Source organism: Pan troglodytes, chromosome 7 (assembly GCF_028858775.2).
Source record: "Pan troglodytes isolate AG18354 chromosome 7, NHGRI_mPanTro3-v2.0_pri, whole genome shotgun sequence".
NCBI lineage: Eukaryota > Metazoa > Chordata > Mammalia > Primates > Hominidae > Pan > Pan troglodytes.
The window spans coordinates 27,718,271-27,744,766 of NC_072405.2; the positions used below are offsets into that span (position 1 = coordinate 27,718,271).

Genomic DNA, 26,496 nt, shown 5'->3' on the forward strand with positions numbered 1-26,496 from the left:
GTTCACCAGCAAGTGGCCCAGCAAAGGCCTGGGAAATGCAGTGGTGAGAACCTCTCAGAATCCTGTGGCTCCGTCTTGCCCTGAAATGTTTTCACCTCCCTGGGGTCTAAGGTGGAGTGTGTGACTTCTTAGAAACTTTGCTGCAAGTGTGAGAAGCTCCACCATTCTGTTCAAGCACTGACAAGTGATGCACCAATGATGTCTGCTACAACAGAGGAGGAAGGAACCCTAAGGTAAAGAGGAGACTTTAAAAGAAAAACATCTATTCCTCCTGTTCTGGATTTCACTGATCTGTTTCCAAGCGCTATCCTCCTTTTTTTTTTTTTTTTTGACAGAGTCTTGCTGTGTTGCCCAGGCTGGAGTGCAGTGGCGTGACCTCGGCTCACTGCAACCTCCGCCTCCTGGGTTCAAGCAATTCTTGTGCCTCAGCCTCCCGAGTAGCTGGGATTACAGGCACGCACCACCATGCCCGGCTACATTTTTTATATTTTTAGTAAAGAAGGGGTTTTGCCATGTTGGCCAGGCTGGTCTCGAACTCCTGACCTCAGGTGATCCACCTGCCTCAGCCTCCTAAAGTTCTGGGATTACAGGCATGAGCCACCGCACCCAGCCTGCTATCCTCATTTTCTAAAATGTCCTCTGATAGCTGGCCTCCTCTCAACTCTCTCTGCAGCACCCACTTCCTCCCCACCTGAGATCCCAGCAGAGCACTGCAGGGCATGAATGTACCACAGAAGGACAGTTGTCAGCCCTGCTCTCTCACAGGAAGTTTCCAGAGCCACAGCTCTATGGACGATTCACGTGACAGGGATGATTATTTTCTATTAGGACCAAAACACAAAGCACAAATCAGCATCTCTCCCCAAAGATGTGGGAAGGCAGCCGCCCTGCAGCTGCATGTGAGCTGGGGCCGCGGTCAGTGCCTGTCTGGTTTAATGGTGCCGACTTGGCCACTTGCCCATGAAGCAATCTGGACCCTAAAATAAAATAAATAGCAACTACTCAGGCAGAGCGCCTCCTTTCAATCAGAGAGTCTCCTCAGCACTGAGGCTGTGTCTGGTCTACCTTGCATTCACAGCAACGCCCGTCAGCAGGGCCGGCTTACAAAGTGACCCATGTAGCTGCACAGGGCCCCCATACATGGAAGGCCCTAAGGCCTGCTGTCACTGTTGTGAAATTTGTAATACCTTTTGACCAGGGGCTCATATTTTCATCTTGCATTGGGTCATGTCAATTACATAGCAGTTTCTGGCCTGGGAGGAGCAGACTCCCTGAGCTATGAGGACGTCTGTGTCCAGGCTGGGGGCCCCCAGCCCGGGCTGTCCATTCCTTACTATCTGGGCCCTGAGGGCTCAGTGATCATGCTGCACAGGGTGCCAGGAGGGCTGCATGCCCTCTTCTTGTGGCTTCTTAGTATGAAGACAGAATGACTTGCCTAAGATCACCCAGCCAATGTTGCCAAGCCCAGAACAATTCTAAGACTCCGGGGACAGTTCCACGTCTTGAGAAATAAGGTATCCTAGATCCACAGCTTTAGAAGACTCATTTAAGAACACACTCAAAGGCCATCTCCTCCCAGATGTATTTGCACTTATTCACAATTTCCTGTAAGTCTTTTCTAGGTGTTTTCATAGAAAAGACATTGTGTCTTCAAGGGAATCATGCTGGACAAGAAGTCATCCAGGTTCTGCCATTTCCAGGAACCTATCATCTAAAACTAAATGCCCTCATTGCCCCCATGATGCGCTTTGAGGGCAAAGGATGTATCCCCTGTTGCCCAGCATCCTCAGCCCAGGTGCGGTCACATGGTGTGGCACTCGAGTTCCCACCCCTGCCACTTAGCCGCTGCAGGCATCTGGCCCTCAATTCCTCATCTGTGAAATGAGAATAATAGCACCTCTTCCCCTTATTGAGTATTACGTGAGATAACGTGGGCACCGGACTGGCTTCTGGAAAGGCTCTATAAAGGGCCTCTGTTCACATTAATTTTGGTATTCAGCGGGTGTATGTTTCCTGAATAAATAAAAACAGAATGCAAGGATGCATAGGATGTGCCATGCTCATTTGGCAATTTACAAAAATGTTTCAACTGAACTGCAATAGTAAAATACTTTCTGAAGGGAGGTAGAGAGGTCAAGGGTGTGACCAGAGAGAGGGCAAGGACAGAAGCCAGCATGCTATGCACACACTGAACAGTATCACAAAGTCGTCAGATTTAACTGACGGGTAAGACCACATGGCAGACTAAGATGTGCATGTCGGATGCCGTGGGCATTAGAAATGATAAGGAGGTGGCCTTGAGGAGCAGAGACAGCCAGGGAGACTGAGCAGGTGTGCTCATCTGGCAACAAGGCTGGCTTGGGTGACTATGGAGCTGGTACCAAGTGCCAGGTTCTGGGGTTTACAGACATTTTCTCTGCATCCATTTGAGAGTTGGTCTGTGGAAGACAATGAATCCCAACAAGGGCTCAGGGCTTGCAGTGCTGTGCTAGAGCCAGCTTGCACCAGCTCACAAGGATTGGGCAAATCTCTTCCCAACCTTGTGTTCAGTGACGTCATGCTGGTAGCCTGAAATAGGCCATGGTGGGAGTATTTACACCACGGAAATTGGCAAATGCTATAAATCAGGTCTTTCTCCCGCACCCCCTCTTCAGAGAGCAGGTTGTTAAATATTTACCAGCACATCTCTGGCTCTGTGCCCAAAGATTTCTTAAAAAACTGAATGAATCTGTGATTTAGAAACCTATCTCTGGCAGAGGGTGAACAAAAAACCGGAGTCTAGGGGAGGGAAGGAGGCTTAAGATAGAAGTGGTAGGAGGCTCCTGCGGTGACCTAAACAGGAACTGGCAAAGCTTGAACCAGGAATGTGAAACGTCTAAAGTTAATGTTTGTTTAAATTATAGTCATTCCTTTCTCAGCGAACTGTTTCTACATTAAAGCACCAGCAAGTTTTATCTCATGGTTTAAACTAAAAAAATTTAAATGTTAGTATAAAATCCCATAGTTTCACTTAATATGAATTAGTACTGGTCTATACATACAGGGAAAAAACAGTAGTCAAAACACACACACACACACACACACACATACACACAATCATAAATGTGGTTTCTTGCTTTTGTCTGCAGGCAAAACACTATCAAATGACAGTGGCAACAGTCACAAGAAGGAATAACATACATTGACTAATGTGATCCTATTTCAAAGGCTGCTAGTAAAGATTGTCTTTTGTTTGCAAAACTAACTTTCATTAGAGCAGCATTCTGGATCTCTGTTCTCCCTTCACCTTTGATACTGATGTATTCCAAGAAGGCTATCAAGGATGTAGTAATTAATATATAGGTAGCATCTCTTTCAAGACTGAGTCAAAACGTACCCTCAGTAGGAAGTCATTACTAATTGATCCATCTCCAACCATTACTTTTAATTTTACACCTTCTCCCCACCTAAATAATCCATCTCCATTCTATTACTTTCTATAGTTTCAAGTTCTCCTTTGGAATTTTTGTCAAGACTTTTCCTTCATACGTCAGTTCTCATCTAGATCCTAAGCAAATCTCTTTCCTCTGTACTGATAGAAGGAAATCTCGATTTTGCCCTGAGCTCTGCCACTAGCTAGCTGTGCCATCCTAAACAAGCCAGTTCACCTCTATAAAAAGAAGAAAGTGAGGAAACCCTCTCACAAATTACTACCAAGTAATGAAAGTGTTTCATTTCTTCTGACTTCTCCTCTGGCACCTAGGCCAGTCCCCCGTAGGCAGCGAGCTCTCAAGAACTGGTTTGTCCAGTAAAAAACATAATCATACTCTTCTTTTGGGAAGGGGGAGTCCTTCTTCTCAAAGAGAAGAATTGCTGTTTCACCAAACTAAATAGTCATAAATACTGAACTCTAAAATATCAGACTTCTGTGGTCTAGGAAAGGTCAAAATTGCATTTGGAAGTAAATGTCAGAGGCTGCAGGATAATTTACAGCCTCTGGCAATGGACACAGGGAATCTGAATGGTTTTTGCTTTCACCACTAATTCTGAGGATGTGAGAAACTTGCCTAACTGCACTGTGCCTCTGATTCCCTTCACAACTCCTACCCTGCAGGAATAATAATACAAAGAAAAATCCTTTGGATTGTAAAACGAAAACAATTCCTTGCAAGCAAATAAGGTCTTTATGAATTTGAAATGGAAATATTAATCACATTCTATGTCAAATGCAAAACAACACATTACTTAAACCCAAAGGAACTTTAACTTTGATTGGCAGAAAGAAAATAAATCCTATATCCTGTTTCCCTTTCAATCCAATTAGAAGCTTAGAACTCTGGGAAAGGAAACAAGAAGTTTCTCTGTCAATGAGGGTGATATGTGCTGCTTAACGACGCAACTGTAAGCATAAGCAATTGTAACACAATGGTATTTGTGTATCTGAACATAGAAAAGGTACAGGAAAAATCTGATGTAAAAGATTTAAAAACATTTTCTTGTAAGTGTAACTCATGTGCTGCCTAACAACATTTCCATCAACAACAGGCTGCATATAAGATGCTGATCACCCAGGAAGGCAAGGTTAACTTATTATTAAAGAAATGAAAACCTTTTTTTTTTTTTTTTTTTTTCTGAGACAGAGTCTTGCTCTATTGCCCAGGCTGGAGTGCAGTGGCACGATCTTGGCTCACTGCAACCTCTGCCTCCCGGGTTTAAGTGATTCTCCTGCCTCAGCCTGTGGAGTAGTTGGCATTACAGGCGCATACCACCATGCCCAGCTAATTTTTGTATTTTTAGTAGAGATGGGGTTTCATCATGTTAGCCAGGCTGGTCTCGAACTCCTGACCTCATGATTCACCTGCTTCGGCCTCCCAAAGTGCTGGGATTACAGGTGTGAGCCACCACACCTGGCCAAGGAAAACTTTTAAAAAATTAGTTTAGTGTCACCTAAGTCTACAGTGGTTATAAAGTCCACAGTAATGGACAGTAATGTCACAGGCCTTCACATTCACTCACCATCCACTCATTGACTCACCCAGAGCAAATTCTAGTCCTGTATTACAAGCTCCACTCATGGGAATCATTTTTAAAATCTTTTATACCATATTTTTCCTGTGCCATTTCTATGTTTAGATACTGAATACCATCGTGCTTCAACTGCCTGTAGTATTCAGGACAGTCACATGCTGTATAGGTTTGTAACCTAGGAGCAACAGCCTGTACCATACAGCCTACGTGTGTAGTTGGCTATGTTATGTAGGATTGCATAAGTGCGCTGTATGATGTTTGCACAATGATGAAATTGCCTGACGATACATGACATCTCTCTATTGTTAAGTAACACATGACTACAGATGAAAACTCACTTTTTTTTTTTTTGAGACAGGGTCTCACTCCATCACCCAGGATGGAGTGCAGTGGTGCGATCTCAGCTCACTACAGCCTCTGCCTCCCAGGCTCAAGCGATTTTCAACCTGCCTAGTAGCTGGGACTGTAGGTGTGTGCCACTATGCACGCCTAATTTTTTATTTTTTAGTAGAGATGGGTTTTGACACATTGGCCAGGCTGGTCTCAAACTCCTGGCCTCAAGTGATCCGCCCATCTTGGCCTCCCAAAGTGCTGGAATTAAAGACATGAGCCACCAAACCCAGCTGAAAACTGATTCTTAAGACGTGAAAAACTCTTACTGTTTTTATGTGTAAAGCACAGATATAGATACACTACAAAAACAGATACACAGTATATCTGTGGTATTGCAATTCCACTAGGGGAAAAGAGAACTGTATTATTAGTAAACCTGGTGCACCCTAAAATGAAGCCATGCTAGGATATAAGACATGACATTGTCCAACCTGAGGGCCCCAAAGTTGAAACTTTCTGGAAAATATCATAATATCAGCTGCCAGAGGTTAACTTGGGGAGAGAGGATGAAAGGCACAGGATGGGGCTGGAAACAACAGGTTTTGCTATTTCTAGAAGCTTACACACAAAGTCAATCCTCAAACGCATCCAGAACATGGGTTTTGGATGGAAATCAGTTTACTTTCCCATTGTACGGAAGCATCAGAGGCCTGGTGCTATCGTGTCTTCAGGTTCCCACAGCAGATGTCCTTCCTCCACCCTAAGGGGTCCTCAATGGGAAGAAGCATGGATTTGCCTTAGCAAGAGGCAGAGCTACCCACAGCAAAGAAGAACAGATGTCCCTCAGATGGGAAGGCTACCATGAGATACAGCCTGGGCCAGAACACAGCTTCAGACAAACCTGGCTCATCTCCCCGCAGGAAAAAATCACAGCCCAACTTGAGGTGGGAGAAGGGCCTTTTCCCTCTCTGCCAATGCTGCCAACAATACCGGGAAATTCCATCCATGGGGGCCATGCCCAGATGACACAGAGATCCTCTTCTGGCTTGCCTTTCCTCCTGCTGCTTGCATTGCTTCTCTGCAAAGTGGACTAACTGCCTGTGACAACAGAGACATCTCAGCCTACAGGGACCCTTGGGGGCTGTGTGCATCCACTATCCAACACCTGTGCAGCCAGGATCTTAGCACAGAAGTCCTTCCAATATTCCTTTGAGAGCCACCTTACCAGTGACACCTTTAATGCTAACGTCTACCCAAACACTGTGATGTGTGGGAACAGTGGCATGATGGGAAGGGAAGGGTGGCATGATGGGAAGGGCACTGGGAGCACACTGGGAGTTTCCACTTCAAATTCACAAAGACCTTATTTGCCTGCAAGGTCCAGGGAATTGCTCTGGCCCTCTCTGGGGTGAGCCACCCCATTCTGATTTCTGTCAAATGGGAACATAAATCTCACCTTTGTTACCTTGCAGGATTTTGCAAAAATCAAGAGAAACTATACTGCATCCATAATGCAACAATACAAGTTTCCAAAAACGACTGATGGAAACTACGAAGGTGTGAAATTACCTTTCTGTAAAGTACTGCTTCCATTTATTTTCCACTTTAAATATTGCAAGCACCTTTAATCAACGAGGCGCCGGGAGCAGAGGCCAGCACATCTGCCGAACGTAAAACTACCAAGGGAATCATTGCACAGATTTCCACTCACCTTTGCTCATGGTCAGGTGCCCCTGGTAATGACAGACACTAAACAGAGCCACACAGAGGCATCTGCAGGGTAATTACTCACCAGCTGCTGTTCCAAGGGAGGGACTGCATCATGGTGGCCGTATATTATGCCAGGATTGTACTGACTGAAAAGAACTGGATAAAATACCTTCTTCCCTACAAACCAGAAAACAAACATTCACTTAAAGTGACAGATCCAAGTAGTAGGTTTGTTCCTTGATATTTGGCTCTCTGAAACATCCCAGATATTTGCACCCACTTTTTTTTTTTTTTGAGAGGCAGTCTCACTGCCACCCAGGCTGCAATAGAGTGGCACAATCTTGGCTCATTGCAATCTCTGCCTCCTGGGTTCAAGTGATTCTACTGCCTCAGCCTCTTGAGTAGCTGAGATTACAGGTGCCCACCACCACACCCGGCTAATTTTTTTATTTTAGTAGAGATGGGGTTTCACCATGTTGGTCAGGCTGGTCTCAAACTCCTGATCTCAAATGATCCACCCGCCTCGGCCTCCCAACGTGCTGGGATTACAGGCATGAACCACTGCACCCGGCCTGCACCCACTTTCCCTTTTCCCTTCACTCAACTCTAAAATGGGTCTTAGAAGTGCAGCACCAAGCAGACCAGACAGTCATATCTGCAAATATTTCTGATCTCCCAGCACAGGAATGATATTTGGAATAGTGACAGTCCATGACCAAGCACTGGGCATCACGCCTTGGGAGGGGGTGTGAAAGAGAGTCCTGGTGCCCGAGCCCCGCCAAACATTAACCCTTTACTTGCTGGCTCATGGGGTTGTCTTAAATGGTTGACTTTGGGTCACGATGACTTTGGGCAGTTGGACTAGACTTAGAGTGTCCAGGGTGGTTGCTCTTTATCAATTGACACAGAAGAATTTCTGTATTTTAGCAACTGGCATGGCTGTGCCAGTGTTCATCAGCTCAATCGCAGCCTTGCCTATGAGTGGAGTCTGTGAAAGTCATTTTAGTACTGTGGGTTCTTTGTGCGAATAGCTCTTCTACCCTAGGTAACTGCCCACAGGTACTCCTTTCTCTTTAGGGTTGGCAGTTTTCCAGCTCCACCTCCTCCCCACCTCGCCTTCTCCTGGGAATGTTCATGAAAGCTGACCTCCCAGTTGCAGATGGAAGAGGGGTTATGGACATGAACTTGGGAAAAGAGTCCCAGAATTATGGTGGCTGAAAGGCCCATGATGTGGCCTCAAAGGAGAAGTCAAACCAGATGGCGACATGGTTTGGCTGTGTCCCCACCCAAATCTCATCTTGAATTGTAGCTCCCATAATCCCCAGATATCCTGGAAGGGACCTGGTGGGAGGTAACTGAACGATGGGGACAGGTTTTCCCATGGTGTACTCATGATAGTAAATAAGTCTCAAGAGATTTGATGGTTTTGTACATGGGAGTTCCCTTGCACACACTGTCTCGCCTGCTGCCATGATAGACTTCCCTTTGCTCCTCCTTCACCTTCTTCCATGATTGTGAGGTCTCCCCAGCCATGCAGAACTTTGAGTCCATTAAACCTCTTTCCTTTATAAATTACCCAGTCTCAGATGTGTCTTTATTAGCCGCGTGAGAACAGACTAATACAGATGGTTTTCCTTTTCTTTGCTATTGAGGTAAAACAGGCTGATTCAGAAGCAGGACATCAGAGTGACTGACCCATCAAGAGGACGACACATGGGCCCGAGAGGGCTGAGGGCCACCTGAGCGTGACAGAGAGATGATCCATACCTGGCTGTGTATTCAGCCTACACGTATTGAGGAATTCAGATGTGAAGTAGATGTCCACATCACAGAAAAAGAGAAGGACGTTGCTTCCCTTCCAGAAGCGGGCTCCAACATCAAGTCCCTTTCCCCGAGAAAATTCTCCATTCAGCTGGATGAAGGTAAAGTTCCTGAAGTTGGCAGCTCTGAAAGGCAAGACCAGGTACTGTCACTCACATGCCCACATGTTGGCAGCATCCCCTGAGAAAATATGTAATCAGGGCCCATCCACATCTCGACCCATTTCTTTTGTAACCTGAGGGCACTGGGACTCCCCAAGAAGTTACAGAACGGCCCAGACTCACTGGATACTCACTGGGATCGAAGGTACCAAGAACACCTAGTGGAGTTTTAACACTAATTTCTTCCTTGTTTCTCTGGCAGTTTCCCCATATTGAAAACACTATTGTCATCATTAATGACTATTCTTTGTGATGGAGAAAACTTGAACCAGGGAAGACTAGAAACACAACCCTGGAAAATCTTCGTGCATCCTGAGCCAACCGAATGAGGCCACTGAGCCAAGGAAATAAGATCACACTGCAATGGCCCCACTTAGCATCTTTTCATCTGCATTCATATCCAGGAGCCAGGCAAAATGTTCTTGATGTGAATCTTTCCTCCAAACAGATTTAAACCCGGATTCCTTCCGCATCCTCGGGTAAAGCAGCACAGCATGGCAGGAAAAATGACCAACTTGCAGTTAGAAGAAGAGGACTGTCTCAGGCCTGGCTCTCCTATAGATAGCTCTGTGATCTAGGCCAGCCCATAAATCTTCCTGAACCTCAGTTGCCTCATCTGCTAAATAGGTGTAGTAACACCTTCCTTCACTATCCCACAGGGTTATTAGTGAGATAAACAGTGCCAAGAGTATACAGCACTCTGTAAGCATCAGCTATTGCTGTGATTAGCATGGGCAAGGATTCCCAGGCCCCAGGCAGTGAAGCCAGGATGTTTCTTGCATTCGTTGTTCTTTCCCAGGGACAGCAGAACCTTCTGAAATGGGGCCTGTCTTAAGCTAACGTTCCACGAATTCATTCCATGCCCAGTGGGACAGGTATCGTCTTCTACCAGATAATACTAGAGAACCACCTTCAGTCTTCTTTCAGCCTAGCAAATCCCTTTTCCTGTCAACGACACCCTTCTTTTCCTAATGGCTTCCTTTCCTCTCACACTCCCCGTCCTGCCAGCTACCTGGCCTATCCCCATGCCCCAACTTCTCTCTACTCTTTCTTTCCAAAAGGTACAGAAACTCATTTCCAGTTTGTAAAGTTTGCATTCCAAGTACCTGTCTCGAGTAAAAGCCAACACAAATATAGAGTCATAAAGTTTTAAAATGCTAACTTGTATTTGTATCTGGAATTGAATCAGTAAAACTAGTTCTGCGACTCCCTCCTTGACTCATCTTCTTCTTTTGGATCTGGGAGTGAGCTTGGATTCTTATCTTAGGGATCAGTGAGCCCATGTCAGAGTTTGATACCAAACATGCCTTTCAGATTTGGATCAGGTTAGGAGGCCTCATGATGGGTAGAGCACTAGTCTAGGAGTCTGGAAACCTGGATCCAGGGCTAGAACTGTGCCTGGGGCCCCATAAGTGTTCAACAGATGTTTCTGAATGAGTGTATGAATGTATGAATCATTCTATACCTAGCTGTGCCTCTGATGGATTTGAGGCAAGTCACTCTACCCCTTTTGTCTCTGTTTCCAGGTACAAAATCCAGTGGTTACAGAGCTCAAATTCCCCTTTACACACTAAGACGCTATTTTTCTTTGGCTAAAAAAACTTACTTTACATATGTACATTATATATACTTGTATATAATACACTTTTTCTTTTAGAGACAGGATCTTGCTCTGTCACCCAGGCTGGAGGGCAGTGGCATCATTATAGCTCACTACAGCCTCAAACTCCTGGGCTCAAGCGATCCTCCTCTCTCAGCCAAGTCCCAAGTAGCTGGGACTACAAGTGCATGCTACCATGCCCAGCTAATTCTTAAAAATTTTTTATAGAGACAGAGTCTCACTTTGTTGCCCAACTCTTGCCTTCATGCGGTACTACTGCCTCGGCCTCCCAAAGTGCTAGGATTACAGGCATGAGATACCACACCTGGACAAGACTCTATTTTCCTATGATCCTGCATTCACTTCAGCACCACTCTACATTTGCAGGGATTCTCTTCCTCTTTCAGAAGTTTATCTTGAGTCTTTTCTCGGCGGGGGGGGGTGCCCCCATTGCACATTTTCTGTGTGTTGCATTGAAGTTATGCTCAAAACCTTTTCAGTATTAGGTATGGCACTAGTCAAGGACAGCGCTATCCTCCCGTCTCCAAAGACATTCAGATGGTGTGAGGTCACTGCGAGCACCTTCATATCTCTTAGAGGTGTCTGCAGCCCCAGCTCCTGTAAGTCAGGTCAACCCATTTTTCCCTTCCCGGTTTGGTCAGTTTCCAGGAAAGTTTTACCCATGGGAGATGCCTAGATTTTTACCTGTTCATCTAAAGGCATCTGATCCTGGAGTCCATCTTGCTTTAACTTTCTATGTATTTAATATATACAGCCAGTAGCCATTCTCTTTCTTCGTTGTTTCCAGGTTCCTATCTTTTGGGACCTCTTCCTCCCCATTATACAGTGATATCTTCTAACTTTCAGAGCACAAACACAATGTATGAGCAAGTCCTTCCTCACTCGGGTTGTACCTGACTCATAATTCAGGTACCTTCTCCAGGAGGGTTTCCAGGATCTACTACAGGAGAGTTCAACTACAAAAATACCTGAACAACAGCAAGTGACTTTTGCCAAGGGAAGAAGAACATAGGCTCTTAATAGGCTGCATTAAATGAGCTGTGACATCAAGAATCTCCCCCTTGAACAGCCTACAGTCCATTTGTATAGATAGGCCAAATATTTACAGAAGTTAAATCATGTTGAGCAATTAAATAAGAATACAAGACAGTGTTAGAAACTGAGGAAACAGCATGAAAGAAATGACAAGTCTACAAGTGATTGATTAATTGCTGAGTGAACAGTAGAGACAGTGCTACAAATTTAGAGGGAAGAGTGGTAATTTGGTGGTGTGCATGCTTACCTAATGCACAAGTTAATCTAGTTTATTCTGTGCATGAATCCCCTAACCCTGGCTTGAGCTGTTGCTAATAAATGCTGTTCTCTCCTCTGCTGCAACAGAGGATTGGGTACAGGATGGGCTTCCTGTCACAGTCATGGGAAAAGGGGTGGGAAGAACTCAAGGTACCTAGTGTCTGACATGACCTTAATTTGGAAGAACTTTTTTTTAAGCCTTAAAATGTAAATCCCTATGCTTCCATGATGTGTTGCTTCTAGAGAAAGAAAATTCAGGCAAATGGATGCTGACACTTTATATGGCCTAACGCAAAAGGCAATTTGCTTCCTTTCTCTTCATGCAACCTTTCTACAAGGAAAAGACAATGCATGTTATATCCATGGCACTACCCAATCTGAGTATGCATTTCAAATTCACTTCATGTGTCCACAGGCTGCACAGAAAGCCCTGGGGAGTGGTACCCAGCTCTGTCCACGCACTGTTTCCATGTGGACCATACGGGGGCCGGCGCACACACACACAGCACCACACACCTCTGCTTGCCTGTTCTCCCTGCCCCACGCAGGACTCTGCCCCGATCTAGCTTTGCCTGGGACTTTCATCCACCCTGATCAACACTGGCCAGAAGGCAACATTGCTGGCTTGGCAGTATGGGTCCATGTTAGAGCTGCTCTGAAGCCCTGACCACTCACCAGGTCCTGATGAGAGAGCTGAACATGAGTGTGCACAGAAGGCAGGGTGGGGACAGAGTCACTGCTGGCTTGGGAAGCACCATCAGGCAGTCACAGACACTGGAGAAGGCCCAGAGTGCTAACTCTGTCATCCATCTGTGTTTCCCAGGGTGGCTGCCAGGTCATTATGCTCAGCAAGGGGTCCGTCTGAGGATGAATAATGGTACAATTTTCCTTCCTGATTCCTCAACCCAAGGCTTTTTTCCAATAAACCAGTGATCTGAAAGAACCCCTCCAACTCCTCTCTTGCCATCAGGAAGAGCCTCTGATAATTACCAAGAACCCTCTGCCAAAAAAGAGGACTGAACTGGAAAAACCATGAAAAAAATCAAGACAACTTCCTGTCTTTGCCAAACCTCCTGGGCCTTGAAGTGGGGCAGCCTCCTCATCTGAAACTTACCAGTACCGGCCATGTGGGCTCCAGAACAGGATATGACAAGATGAGGAGGAATTGGCTTCTTCAAGTAGTCAGGCCCCTTATCAATGCCCCATATCCTCATTTTGAAGCAGTGCTCATTGGGCAGGGACTCCATCACTAGACTAGAGTGCCCCCTGCTCAACAGTGGATTGAAAGGCAGCAGAACCATTCAAACACAATGACACACTTCAACTCAAATCACTGATGTGCCCAACGTAGTGTGATGGTGTGGTTTGGGAAGGTCCGTGCCATGGCCATGAGGCTACAGCCCCAAAATGCAGACTATAGTGGTTGCCAGGCAGGCATGCTGCTTTATCCTCTGTCCTGCTTCCCCCCTTCCAAGTAACCAGCCAGGAGCAGATGATTCCGACTGTGAAAGAAAAATAGAATCTCAGGACCTCAAACTCACCATGCCAAAAGGAGAATTAAGCTTGAGAACTGAGTCACCAAGACTGTTCTCCTGACCTGGTGCAGTGGCTCATGCTTGTAATTCTAGCACTTTGGGAGGCCGAGACAGGCAGATCACTTGAGGTCAGGAGTTCGAGACTGAACTGACCAACATGGTGAAACCCCATTTCTATTAAAAATACAGAATTAGCCAGGCGTGGTGGTGGTGCCTGTAATCCTCACTACTTTGGAGGCTGAGGCAGGAGAATCGCTTGAATCTGGGAAATGGAGGTTGCTGTGAGCCGAGATCGTGCCATTGCACTCTAACTTGGGTAACAGAGCTACATTCCATCTCAAAAACAAACAAACCAAAAAACCATTTTCCTGCTGTTCACTGACAGTAGCTGTAACTTCACAACCCCGTGTCACATTCTCATTTTCGTGACTCCCTCCTTTTACGTGTGTTCGTTTTTTCAGATGTAAAATGTAGATTTACTGAGCATGAGGCAATGCAGAATTGATTTTTTCCTCTGTTCCCTCTTTTTGCATGTAAAACAGAGAATTACTGAGGCTAATCAGAGCCTCACAAGAGTGGAAACATCTACCTCACTGCCTGCTCTCCATCCCTTTGTTCCTCCTCCTCCTAGCTCTTTCCCCTTTAAATACCCAAGTGGACAAAACCCCCTTTGGAAAAAGCAGAGGTTGCAGATGCTCCTGTGGTTTGTGATTTTCCTAGGTGCATCCTCAACCTCGGCTAAATAAAACTCGGATAGACTGAGCCTTCCCTCAGTCTCTTTTTGGTTTACATAACAGACGACTCACCAAGGTGTGGGCATGGCTGGGGCGTCCTATCTTCTCACTGTTCTCTTCCCCCAAATACGCGCTCTGCATCTACTCCTGCGAACATCACTCGGTCTTTAAGGCCCATGTCAAGAATCACCGCCCCTCCTGTGCCTCGCCACAAACTCATAGCGTGCACTCTGAGCTCCCAACATTTGACCCAGCCCTGCCTCTGTCCCTCTGTGTCCTGGTGCCTTCAAGTGCCTTTGCTTGCACAGATCTGTATGAGTTGCTCTAGCAGACTACACACGCTTCAAGGACAGCAATTGCCTTACTTTTTTTCTACCTTCAGAGATTATCCAGCACTGTGCAGTAAACGGCACACACGGGGTGACCAATATCCACTGGACGAATCAAGAGCTGAACAAACGGAAAACACAGGCACATTTCAGATCTGTCCTGAGGGGGGTGCTGCATGGAGATGCCTCCCTGCCAAAGACAGCTCAGCCCACTCAGATGGGCACCAGAGAAACCCCTCCCTTGTGTATATACACCCACCTCCAACATCAGAAAGAGGCTGTGACCGATGGATTCTGAAGGACAGGCACAAACCCAAGCTTTTAAGAAGATGAAAAATATGTAAATAACAGAAAAGAGATGAGAAAAATACACTGCAATATGGTTCAAAGTTGAAGTTACTCATACAAAGAAATACAATGTTTAGTGTTACCCTAAAGCAATGGCAAAGAAATGTGCATTTATTACGGTAGGATGGGGGCACTACATTTTATATTACATAACTTCCTGTTATGAAACTGAACGTGCAGTTCCACTAACATCACATGATTTGCTTATAATTATTTCTTTTTCTTTTCTTGAATTGTATTATCAACTGACAAAACTCTTCCATTTCCCACTCAATTCCTGTTTTTATATAATAAATCTGGTGCACGGAGACTCCTCTAAGTTACACAGAGTCATTTTTATAGAGGTTATAATGACCTGACAAAGCTACTGCTTCTACCGGAGATTTCATTTCCCTAATTGACTTGCATTTCCCAGAATTACTGGATTAAAAACGATAGATCTTCCTGTCTGATATGATTTACTCTAATATAGACTTTTCCCCACAACTGCAAGGATAGTCTCTTCATGTAACTCTTCTCACAATAGCCTTTCATTTTAAAAAATCTTTAAAAATTTACATAGAAAACTAGTATTATATCCAATGTATGATTTTACATCTCACAGCTCTAAATACTGAAATCACTTATGAGTTCTACTTCTTGAAGATATTGGAACACAGTGAAGAATTTAAAGCTGAACATGTTATCATCCAATTTTTCATAGTAGGCACTTTAAATAATTAATTTAGAATTGCCTAGATTCTGAGCTTCTTTAAGCCTGTTTTAGCAAGTTTCTTTAGGAACTTCATTTTTGCCTTTCCATCGGTTCTAAAAGTTCATGTGAGCATGAGGCACAGTTCATTAAGAAGAGCAAATGAACGTCTCTGAATCTCAGAATGGTCACAGTGCAGGCATTGGCTGATTAGAATTCACCATCTTCCAGGCTACATCCTCAGATTGTCTTTTCTTGCTCACTGAATGCATACAATTTTGTTTTGTTTGCTTGTGTTTTAAATCGAGAAATCAAAGCCAGCTTCAGCGGGCACCAAACAAATTTGCCGATGCACAGGAAAATGGTGAGATTCAAACATCTGGCATGAGGCCTCCAGCATGGAGTTTCCTTAGAAAATTAGGGGGTGGCAGCCGGGTGTGGTGGCTCATGCCTGTAATCCCAGCACTTTGGGAGGCCGAGGCGGGCGGATCACGAGGTCAGGAGATCGAGACCATCCTGGCTAACAAGGCGAAACCCTGTCTCTACTAAAAATCCAAAAAATTACCCAGGCGTGGTGGCGGGCACCTGTAGTCCCAGCTACTTGGGAGGCTGAGGCAAAAGAATGGCGTGAACCCAGTGGGCGAAGATTGCCGTTAGCCGAGATCACGCCACTGCACTCCAGCCTGGGCAACACAGCAAGACTCCATTTCAAAAAAAAAGAAAGAAAATTAGGGGGTGGCAATCTGAACACCATGCCAAGCCCTCATGCACCTTTGCCACAGGGAAGTGTGAGTGACTGTGCACAAGGCAAGTGAGGAAGGGAAGCCTCTTTCCTAATCAGTGAATCTCCCTGTGCCCCAGGTGAGGAAAGCAGTCTCATCGTAGGTGTAGGATAAGACACATAAAGAACCTGGGCCGAGGCTCAAGGTTGCTACCTTAGGAGGACACAATCCTTCCTCCTTCTCCTCTGGATCCCCTACAGGTGCCCTCCATCCTCAGACTTAGCTCACTGCATGTGCCATTTCTCCTTGCTCTGTAAAGTCTGGATGGATAATTCCCAGCTCCTGTCTTGCCCTGCACCCTGAGGCATGCATCCCTCCGTTTCCCACACAATACCCGAATGTACACCAGCATTGGAGTCTGTATCAGTCTGTTTTCACACTGCTAATAAAGACATATCCAAGACTGGGTAATTTCTAAAGGAAAGAAGTTTAATTGCCTCACAGTTCCATGTGGCTGGGGAGGCCTCACACTCATGGCGGAAGGCAGAAGAGGAGCAAAGTCACATCTTACATGGCGGCAGGTGAGGGAGAATGAGAACCAAGCAAAAGAGGTCTCCCCTTGTAAAACCATCAGATCTCGTGAGACTTATTCACTACCATGAGAACAGTGTGGGGGAAAATGCCCCCATGATTAAATGCTCTCTTACCAGGTCCCTCCCACAACATGTGGGAATTATGGGAGCTACATTTAAGATCAGACTTCGGTGGGAACACAGCCAAACCTTATCAGAGACTTTCCTCAAAAAGCCTGGGTGAGCTGCCCTACATAAGGACTGGCGAATAGTGGATACTGTGCTTTTACATCATTAAGTATGATGCTTCTTTTATGTCTTAAAGAAACTACTATACAGCAGCACGTTCAATTTGGTTCCACAGAGGAAAAGTATGCCTGGCTCTGCAGAGGACACAAGGTGTTTAAGACATTGATTAGGACAAAACACCCTTCTCACATAAGACATGATATATGTGTGTGTGTGTGTGTGTGTGTATGCATGCTGTGTATTTATATGTATACTTTTTATTGAGTTAAAATTCACACAACATAAAATTTTAAAGTGTATAAATCAGTGTCATTTAGTACATTCGCGATGTTGTAAACCGTCACCTCTTTCTAGTTACAAAATGTTTTCATCACCCCAAAAGGAAATCCTATACCCATGAAACAGTCACTTCTAATCCCCTTATATCCCCAGCCCCTGGCAACTGTTAATCTACTTTCTGTCTTCATGAATTTATGTATAAAGAATATTTCCTATAAATGGGATTATATATTATCAACCTTTTTTGTTGTTGTTGTTGTTTCTTTTGAGACAGAGTCCTACTCTGTCACCCAGGCTGGAGTACAGTGGTGCAATCTTGGTTCACCACAACCTCCACCTCCTGGTTTCAAGTGATTCTCCTGCCTCAGCCTCCCCAGTACCTGGGATTACAGGTGTGAGCCACCACACCTGGCTAATTTTTATATTTTTAGTAGATATGGGGTTTCACCATGTTGGCCAGGCTGGTCTCAAACGCCTGACCTCAGGTGATCTGTCTGCCTCAGCCTCCCAAAAGGCTGGGATAACAGGCGTGAGCCACTGCACCTGGCCATTATTGACCTTTTACATCTGGCTACTTTCATTTATCACAATGTTTTTGAGGTTCATCCCATTGTAGCATATATTAGTACTTCATTCTCTTTATGTCTGAATAATATTCCATTGTGTGGTTATGTTATATTTTGCTTTTCATTCATCAGCTGATAGATATTTGAGTTGTTTCTACCTTTTGGATATTGTGAATAATGCAGCTATGAACATTCACGTACAGTTATTTGTTTCAATACTTACTTTCTGTTCTTTCGGGTATATACCTGGGATCAGAACTGCTGAGTCAGATAATAATACTATGTTTAACCATGTAAGGAACTGCCACACTGTTTTCCACAGTGGCTGCACCATTTTTCATTCCCAAGAGCAATAGACAAGAGTTCCAATTTCTCTGCCTCCTCAGAGACACTTGTAATTGACTTGTGGATTACAGCCATCCTGGTGAGTGTGGTTTGCATTGTAGGTTTCATTTGCATTTTCCTAGTGACTAATGATGTTGACCATCTTGTCCTGCTGTGCTTATTGGCCACTTGTATATCATCTTTGGAGAAATGTACATCCAAGTCTTTTGTTCATTTTTAAATTGGGTTATTTGTCTTTTTACTGTTAAATTCTCTCTCTAGTTATTGAATATAGACCCTTATCAGACTATGATTTGCAAATATTTTATCCCATTATATAAGCTGTCTTTTCACTTTTATGGTAGCACAAAAGTTTTTAATTTTGATAAAGTTCAATTTATCTGCTTATTCTCTAGTTGCTAGGGTTTAAAAGTCACATCTAAGAAATCACTGCCTAATCCAAGGTCATGAAGACTTACACCTATGTTTTCTCTTAAAACTTTGATAATTATAGCTCTTACATTTAAGTCTTTGATCCATTTTGACTTCAAGTTTTGTATATATAGTGGATGTATACCTATCAACTACAGAAAACAACTTTCATTCTCTGCACATGAATATCCAGTCATCCCAGAACCATTCTTAAAAAGATGATTCTTTCCCCCATATGATGATCTGGTACCCTTGTTAAAAATCAAATGACCATAAATGTATAGGTTTATTTCCGAACTCTGCTTTCCATCTATTGATCTATATGTATATTTTTATACCAGTAGCAAAGTCTTAACTACTGTAATTTTATAATAAGTTTTGAGATTGAGAATATGAGTCCTCCAATTTTGTTCTGTTAAGATTGCTCTGGCTATTTTGGGCCCTTGCATTTCCATGTGAATTTTAGAATCAGCTTGTCCATATCTACAAGAAAGTCATCTTGGATTTTAATAGGGATTGTACTGACACTATAGATCAACTGACTGAGTACTGTCATTTGAAGAATATTAATGAACATGGGATGTCTTTCCATTTATTTAGGCCTTCTTTAATTCCTTTCAAAGTTGTGTTGTAGTTTTCAGCATAAAATTCTTGCACTTTTTTATTACATTCATTTCTGTGTTTCTAAACCTTTTTTATATTACTATGAAAATTGTTTTCTTAATTTCATTTTCAGATTGTTTATTGCTCGTGTATAGAAATACAATTAACCTTTGTATATTGATCTTGTACCTCACAACTTTACTGAATTTGTTCTTAGCTCTAATAGTTTTGTGGATTCCTTGTAATTTTCTATAAAGAAGATTATATCATCTGTGAACAGCATTTACTTTTTCCTTTCCAATCTGGATGACTGTTATTTCTTTTTCTTATCCAATTGTCCTGGCTAGAACACCCAGTACAATATTGAATAGTGAAAGCAGACACCTTTGTCTTGTTCTTGATCTTATGGGGAGAACATTCAGTATTTCACCATTAAGTATGATGTTTTTCATAGACTTTTTTTGTCTGGGTCCTTTATTAGGTTAAAGAAGTTCTCTTCTAGTCCTAGTTTGAGGATTTTTATCATAAAAGGATGTTAGATTTTTAACAAATGCTTTTCCTATGCACATTGAGATGGTCATGTGATTTTTGTCCTTGAGTCTACTAATATGGCATATTTCATTGATTTTTGTACATTGAGCCAAACTTGCATTCCTGAAAAAAAAATCACACTTAGTAATAGCATATAATTCTTTTTTTTTATGTTGTTGGATTCAGTTTGCTAGTGTTTTGTTGAGGGTTTTGCATTTATATTCATAGGGATACTGATCTATAGTTTTCTTTCCTTGTTCTGTCTTTGTCTGGTTAGGTTATCAGGGTAATGCTGGCTTCAAAGAATAAGTTGGAAAGTGTTCTCTCCTCTTCCAATTTTTTTGGAAGAGTTTTTGACACACTAGTGTTAATTCTTTAAACACTTGGTAGAAATCAGCAGTGAAGCCTGGGCTTTCCTCTGTGGAAAGTTCTTTTTTTCTTTTTTTTTAAATTAAATCAATCCATTTGCTTGTTATAAGTCTAGTTAGATTTTCTATTCCTCTGTTCCCTCTCCATTCCTGTGCTGTTATTGTATTAATATTACATCTTTGTGCACTGTGTGCCCATCAACACAGATTTATAATTTTTTTGTATGAAGCTGTCTTTTAAATCAGCACAAAAAAAGAGTCACAAACAAAAATACATTTATACTATCGTTTATATTTGCCTATGTAGTTACTTCACTGGCAATCTTTACGTCTTCACGTGGATTTGTCTAGTGTCCTTTCATGTCCGCCCCAAGGACTCCTCTTAGTATTTCATACAGGGCATGTTTATTAGTGATGAAGTCTCTTTATTTGTTTATCTGGGAATGTCCTAATTTTGCCTTCATTTGTAAGGAATGGTTTTGCTGATAATAGAATTATTAGTTGGAAGTCTTTTTCTCACTTTGAAAATGTTATCCCATTTTCTGGCCTCCACTGTTTCTGATGAGAATTCAGCTATTAATCTTATCAAGGATCCATTGTACCGGATAAGTTGCTTCTCTTTCTCTGTCTTTGGATTTCAAAAATGTGATGATAAGTTTAATGTGGATTTCTATGAATTTATTCTATTTGGAGTTAAGATTATTAGATATGTAGATTAATGTTTTCCATCAAATTTGAGAAATTTTTAGCCATTATTTCTTCAAATATTTTTAGGTGCCCTTCTCTATTCCCTTCTTGACTCCCATTATTCATATGTTTGTATGCTTGATGGTATCCCATGAATCTCAGGTTTGTTCATTTTCTTCATTCTTTTTTCTGTTTCTTCTGAGACTGAGTCATTGCAGTTGGCTTATCTTGAAGTTTGTCAATTATTTCTTCTGCTTCTTCAAACCTGCTGTTAAGCCTCCTCTGCCTTATTAATTTTTCATTTTTGTTATTGTAGTTTTCAACACTACAATTTCTATTTGGTTCTTTTAAATAGTTTCTATTTCCTTGTTGATATTCTGTATTTAGTATAGCATGTTTTTCATACACTTCAGTTCTTTAAATGTGTTTTTACTTTCGTGAATATACTTAATACAACTGATTAAAAATTTTTGTCTATTAAGTCAAACATCTAAGCTTCTTTAAGGACAAGTTCTAATGACTGATTTTTTTTCTCGTGCATGAGCCTTAGTTTCTTCACATGCCTCATAATTTTTGCTAAAAATTGAACATTTAAAAAAATGTATTATGGCAAGCCTAGAAATTAGAATCTCCTCCTTCTCCCAGGTTTTTTTGTTTTTTGTTTAGTGACTTTTCTGAACTAATTCTGTAAAGTCTCAATTCTTTGTTGTGTGACCACTTAATGGTCAGCTAATGAGTGGACAACATTTTCCTTAAATGACTGGAACCAGTAAGTCTCTCTGATTTTGCTGAGGGATTCTGTTTGCATATTGGGATACACCTTCAGCACTCAGCCAGGCAATCAATGACTTATTTATCCTTTACTTCTTGCTTCCACAGAGCCTGAAGGTCAGCCACAAGTGGGAACTTAGGACATACTTGGGTTTTAAGTAGGAGCATAGCCCTAGAGAGGTACATGGTCCTTAGGTTTTCAGGAATGTGCTGGAGCTTTTCAAAGGCCCTATGAATATCTAATCTCCCAGATTTTCCTTTTAAGCTTTTTGATTAGTCTATTGTTTGCCCCAACTCTTAACCACTGCCTCAGGCAGCCACAAAGTTAAACACTTCCTATAATTGTTTTAGACAAATGCTCTCCCTGAAGAAAATACTTTCTGCATTGGAAGAGCTCTGAGTCAGGTCAAGTAAAGACAACCTTGTGAGTGGTGTCTTCCGAGGAACCTCCAGACAGTTCAAATAGTGACAACTCTCTGGTTGTGATGCTTTAAAGCAAGCTTGTCCAACGCCTGTGGCCCAGGACAGCTTTGAATGCAACCCAACACAACTTCATAAACTTTCTTTAAACATTACGAGGTTTTATTTTTAGCTCTTCAGGTATCATTAGTATTAGTATATTTTATGTGTGGCCCAACACAATTCTTCTTATTTCAATGTGGCCCAGAGAAGCCAAAAGATTGGACACTCCTGCTTTATATATCTCCAATCACATTTTGTTTCACCATTGGCTGCCAGGCTGTGGTGATCACTGTGCTTGTGGGCTGTTGAATTTCCAGCTTATCAGAGAGCTGGAGTCAGGGATGGGAATATAGCAAGTTAAACCTCCATAAAGCTCCCTTTCACACCAAAATTCATCCATGTTTCTTGGATAAATGCTCTCCAGATTGTTGCAAACTTTGGTTAATTTTTAGAGTTCTGAGAAAAGTAATTCTATTTTTTTCCAATTTTCTTACTGCTTTTGTAGAGAGGAGTGTTTGCAGAGGCCTTTACTCCATTTTCACTGCTCTGACTCTTCTTCTTTTAAACAGTGCATTCTATTCCACTGCATGTACTAATATCATTTAATTGTTTTTCATAATATATTTTCCCCACATTTTTATTTGGAGAAATTCTAAACCTTCAGAAAAGCTATAAGAATAGTATAATAAGTGCCCACATACCCTTGGCTAGATTCACTAAGTGTTAACATTTTACCACATTTGCTTTTTTTCTCTCTCTGAAGGATTTGAGAGTTAGTTTCAGACATCATGACAACTTCACCCTTGAAGACATGCATCTCCCAAGAAGCAAGATACTCTCCTGGTTCATTAGAAAAATATAATAATCAGACTCAGGAAATTAACATTTTTACCATATCATAATTCATATGGCATATTCAAATCCCCAGTAAACAATTCAGAATGCAGGCACATCTCCACAAAGAGTTGGCACACAAAGCAGAATCACGCTTAGCACAGCCTCTGGCAAATGCCAGGTGAGATGGTCAGAGGCCTGAGATACTGCCTTCATCTGCAAGGTGCTACTCCCTGCCCCTGTTTCCCAGGGTCTGAGACTAATTATCTGCTTAGGAGGGATCTACTGTGCAGCTTATTTCATTTTAGCAAATGAGATGGTTATCTAAAAATCCTTGTTTAAGAAAAGAAAAAAAAAGGAAATGAACAATGCTGCTCAAATTTCTGAAAATGGACAAACAAAAAGCCTGGAACGAACCATTTCCCCCAGAAAATAATCTTCCTGGGGGTATCTGTCAAATCATTTCAAAGAGGTGTGAAATGCTGACACAAACATTGCAAGGTGGGTCCCTGATAACGACAACAACCCTCTCCTAGCTTCACATATACTCTGGCAGGGCGGTGTCTCATTTCTAGCATCTCAATCTCAGAGATGATTCCTCTGAAGGATGCTTTCATGTCCTTGCTCCTGGGCAAAGATGAACTTGTAATGTAGTAAATGTCAACTTACAATGTGGTCAATGCCAATTCATCTACCAGTTACATTAAAATAATTTTTTGGCCAGGCGTGGTTGCTCACGCCTGTAATCTCAGGACTTTGGGAGGCCGAGGTGGGCGGATCGCAAGGTCAAGAGATCGAGACCATCCTGGCCAACTTGGTGAAACCCCATCTCTTCTAAAAATACAAAAATTCGCTGGGTATGGTGGCGTGCGCCTATAGTCCTAGCTACTTGGGAGGCTGAGGGAGGAGAAGTGCTTGAACCCAAGAGGCGGAGGTTTCAGTGAGCCAAGATTGTGCCACTGCACTCCAGCCTGGTAAAAAAGTGAGACTCTGAATCAAAAAAAAAAAAAAAAAAAAAATTCCTATTACATAGCTCCAAGCGAGTATCTAAAGCAGCATTTCTCACAGTATGGTCCATGAACCACCCACATAAGCATCACATGTGCAACTAGTTCAGTGATGGTTCCCAGGCTTCATCTCGGGCCCACTGATTCAGGATTTCTGGGCCTGGGTCCCAGGAGTCTGCATTTTTAAAAGCACCACAGGTTATTCCAAAGCATGTTTATAATGAAGAACCAGTGAGCTCATCTGAGATTAACTGAAGCTTGGAAAAATCTACAGAATAAGAATCAGATATTGTGAACCGATTTGTATTTCTGTCTATGTTAGTAGCTTTTAAACATTTTGACCATGATCCTTATAAAGGAATATATTACGCATCCTTATGCAGCACACACACACGCACACACACGCACACACACTGAAATTAAACTTTCATGAGAGAATATTTATCCTTACTACTTGTGCTTCACTCTGATATTTTCTATCCTATCCTACTTCACTTTTTAAAAATTGGACATAAGCCACAAAATCGATTTCACAACCCTCTAATAAATCACAAACTGGTGTTTGCAGAACACTGATCTATAGCAATCAACTGAAATGTAAAGCTCAACTGACTAAGAATAAACTAGGGAGAGAGAGTGTGAAATATTGCATACTGGTCACTAAACAAGATTTTTAAAAAGATATTAAAGTACATGCATTTAGCTGGATTTAAAACAGCTTAATCACAATACTGATTTCCAAATAACATAAATTTCATTTAGTGTGACTATAAGTCTTACTACTTTCAACTAACAACTATGGGTTTTAGGAGCGAGCATATTAGAGTGAACAGCTGCTGGTATGCTAACACTGTGAGTCTAGACCTTAACAGGAGGCTCTGATTCTGGCTCTCCCATCTGGCAGGGATCACAGCCTGAGTAACGACCTCATTAAGCCTCAGTTTCTTTATATGTGAAGTAGGGCCCAAAACAGTGTCTATCTCATCAGGTAATGAATATTAAATACTATAATTTATGCAAGTTACATTATTCAGAAATAAGATACCTCTGAACAAAAGCTTTATCACCTTAAAAATAACTTAAAAATGTTTAAATAAAGTTTCATGTATAAGCTCATATATAGATTACTATGGGAGGCTGGGTGTAGAGGATCACACCCATAATCCCAGAACTTTGGGAGGATGAGGCAAGAGGATTGCTCAAGGCCAGGGGTTTGAAACCAGCCTGGGCAACATAGGGAGACACTGGCTCTACAAAAAATATATATAAAAATTAGCCGGGCACGGTGGCACATGCTTGTAGTCCCAGCTACTAAGGAGGCTAAGTTGGGAAGACCACGTGAGCCCAGGAGTTGGAGGCTGCAGTGAGGTATGATCACACCACTGCACTCTAGTCTGGGCGACAGAGCAAGACCTTGTCTCAAAAATATACAAAACACATTACTATGTGCACAAATTTACTATATACTTGGCATTATTTTTCTCTTGATGAAGAAACCTTGAACATTTTCTCCGTATGGTGTTGTGCTAAGTGCTGGAATTAAGGAGTCATGAGACACAGTACCACTTACTGAGCAGGTTATAATCTAGTTGCAGACTTAGGACAACAGGAAGAAATGTAAATCATCAAATCACGCACCAAGTGCCAGATTTAGAGGTGCAGAAAGTGAGTATAGTTGGAATTCAGACAGGAAAGGACTGGGAGTCAGAAAGAGCTCCAGAGGTGGGAACTTAGGTGGGGAGTGATGGGGGTTGAGGTTTGAATTAACAAAAAGGAGGGTGGAAGGAACTCCCAAAAGAAGAGAATAATGGGAGTGCAGACAAAGATCAAATTCTGCTCCCAGTTTGGCTAGGGAGCAGTAAGTCGTAAAGACAGGATTAGAAGCAACAGCCCGTCTGGGGACCAGGCTAAGGCAGTGAGGGAGGTAGGAAGATTGATCTGGAAGGTAGAGTGTGGTATGGTACTGTGAAGTCAACTCAGGCTGGCTGCAGAGGTCTGGGCATTCCTAGGAGAGGTGGCCTGACCAGCAACACCATAAGAGAGGGCAGGACACGGCCCAAAGCATCAGTGACATCAACACTACAGATATCGCTGGTTAACAGAATGAGGAGATCAACACCAAAAAATTATTTATTTTATTCTCTATGCAACTAGTCAACCAGGTATAGGTATAGGTATATACATATACAACTAATACATATACCAGGTATAGGTATATACATACACAATTTAAGAAGTTCGGGTTAATTTTGCCAAAGTTTACGTAGCGTTACTTTAAACACCAACCAACCTGGTCTCTAGCATGAAGTGAATTGGGTAGATTGATGACTAGATGTTTGCCAAAGTTTGAGGCAAACCATCTGTACCACTCAAATGATTTTACTTTTCTTACTCAGATTCTATGCATTCTTTGCTCACCAAGCTACCTTCTGGTAGAGAATTCACCTTGCCAGGTAATTTGATATGGAGAAGAATGTATTGATAAAGGTATAGCCTTAAGCATTCC

The 26,496-nt window shown here is 42.6% G+C and overlaps 1 protein-coding gene across 25 annotated transcripts in view; it reads right to left on the reverse strand.

Moving 5' to 3' along the window:
* The window catches only part of CSGALNACT1 (chondroitin sulfate N-acetylgalactosaminyltransferase 1), a 353,523-nt gene that overhangs the window by 7,383 nt on the left and 319,644 nt on the right, over window positions 1–26,496 (reverse strand). For all 25 annotated transcript variants that reach the window (XM_009454908.5, XM_054656580.2, XM_024345067.3 and 22 more), the window contains 2 exons: window positions 8,818–8,996; window positions 7,133–7,227 (listed from right to left, as the gene is read on the reverse strand). In XM_009454908.5, coding sequence (XP_009453183.3) covers window positions 7,133–7,227; window positions 8,818–8,996 — 274 coding nt within the window. The remainder of the gene's footprint in view (window positions 1–7,132; window positions 7,228–8,817; window positions 8,997–26,496) is intronic.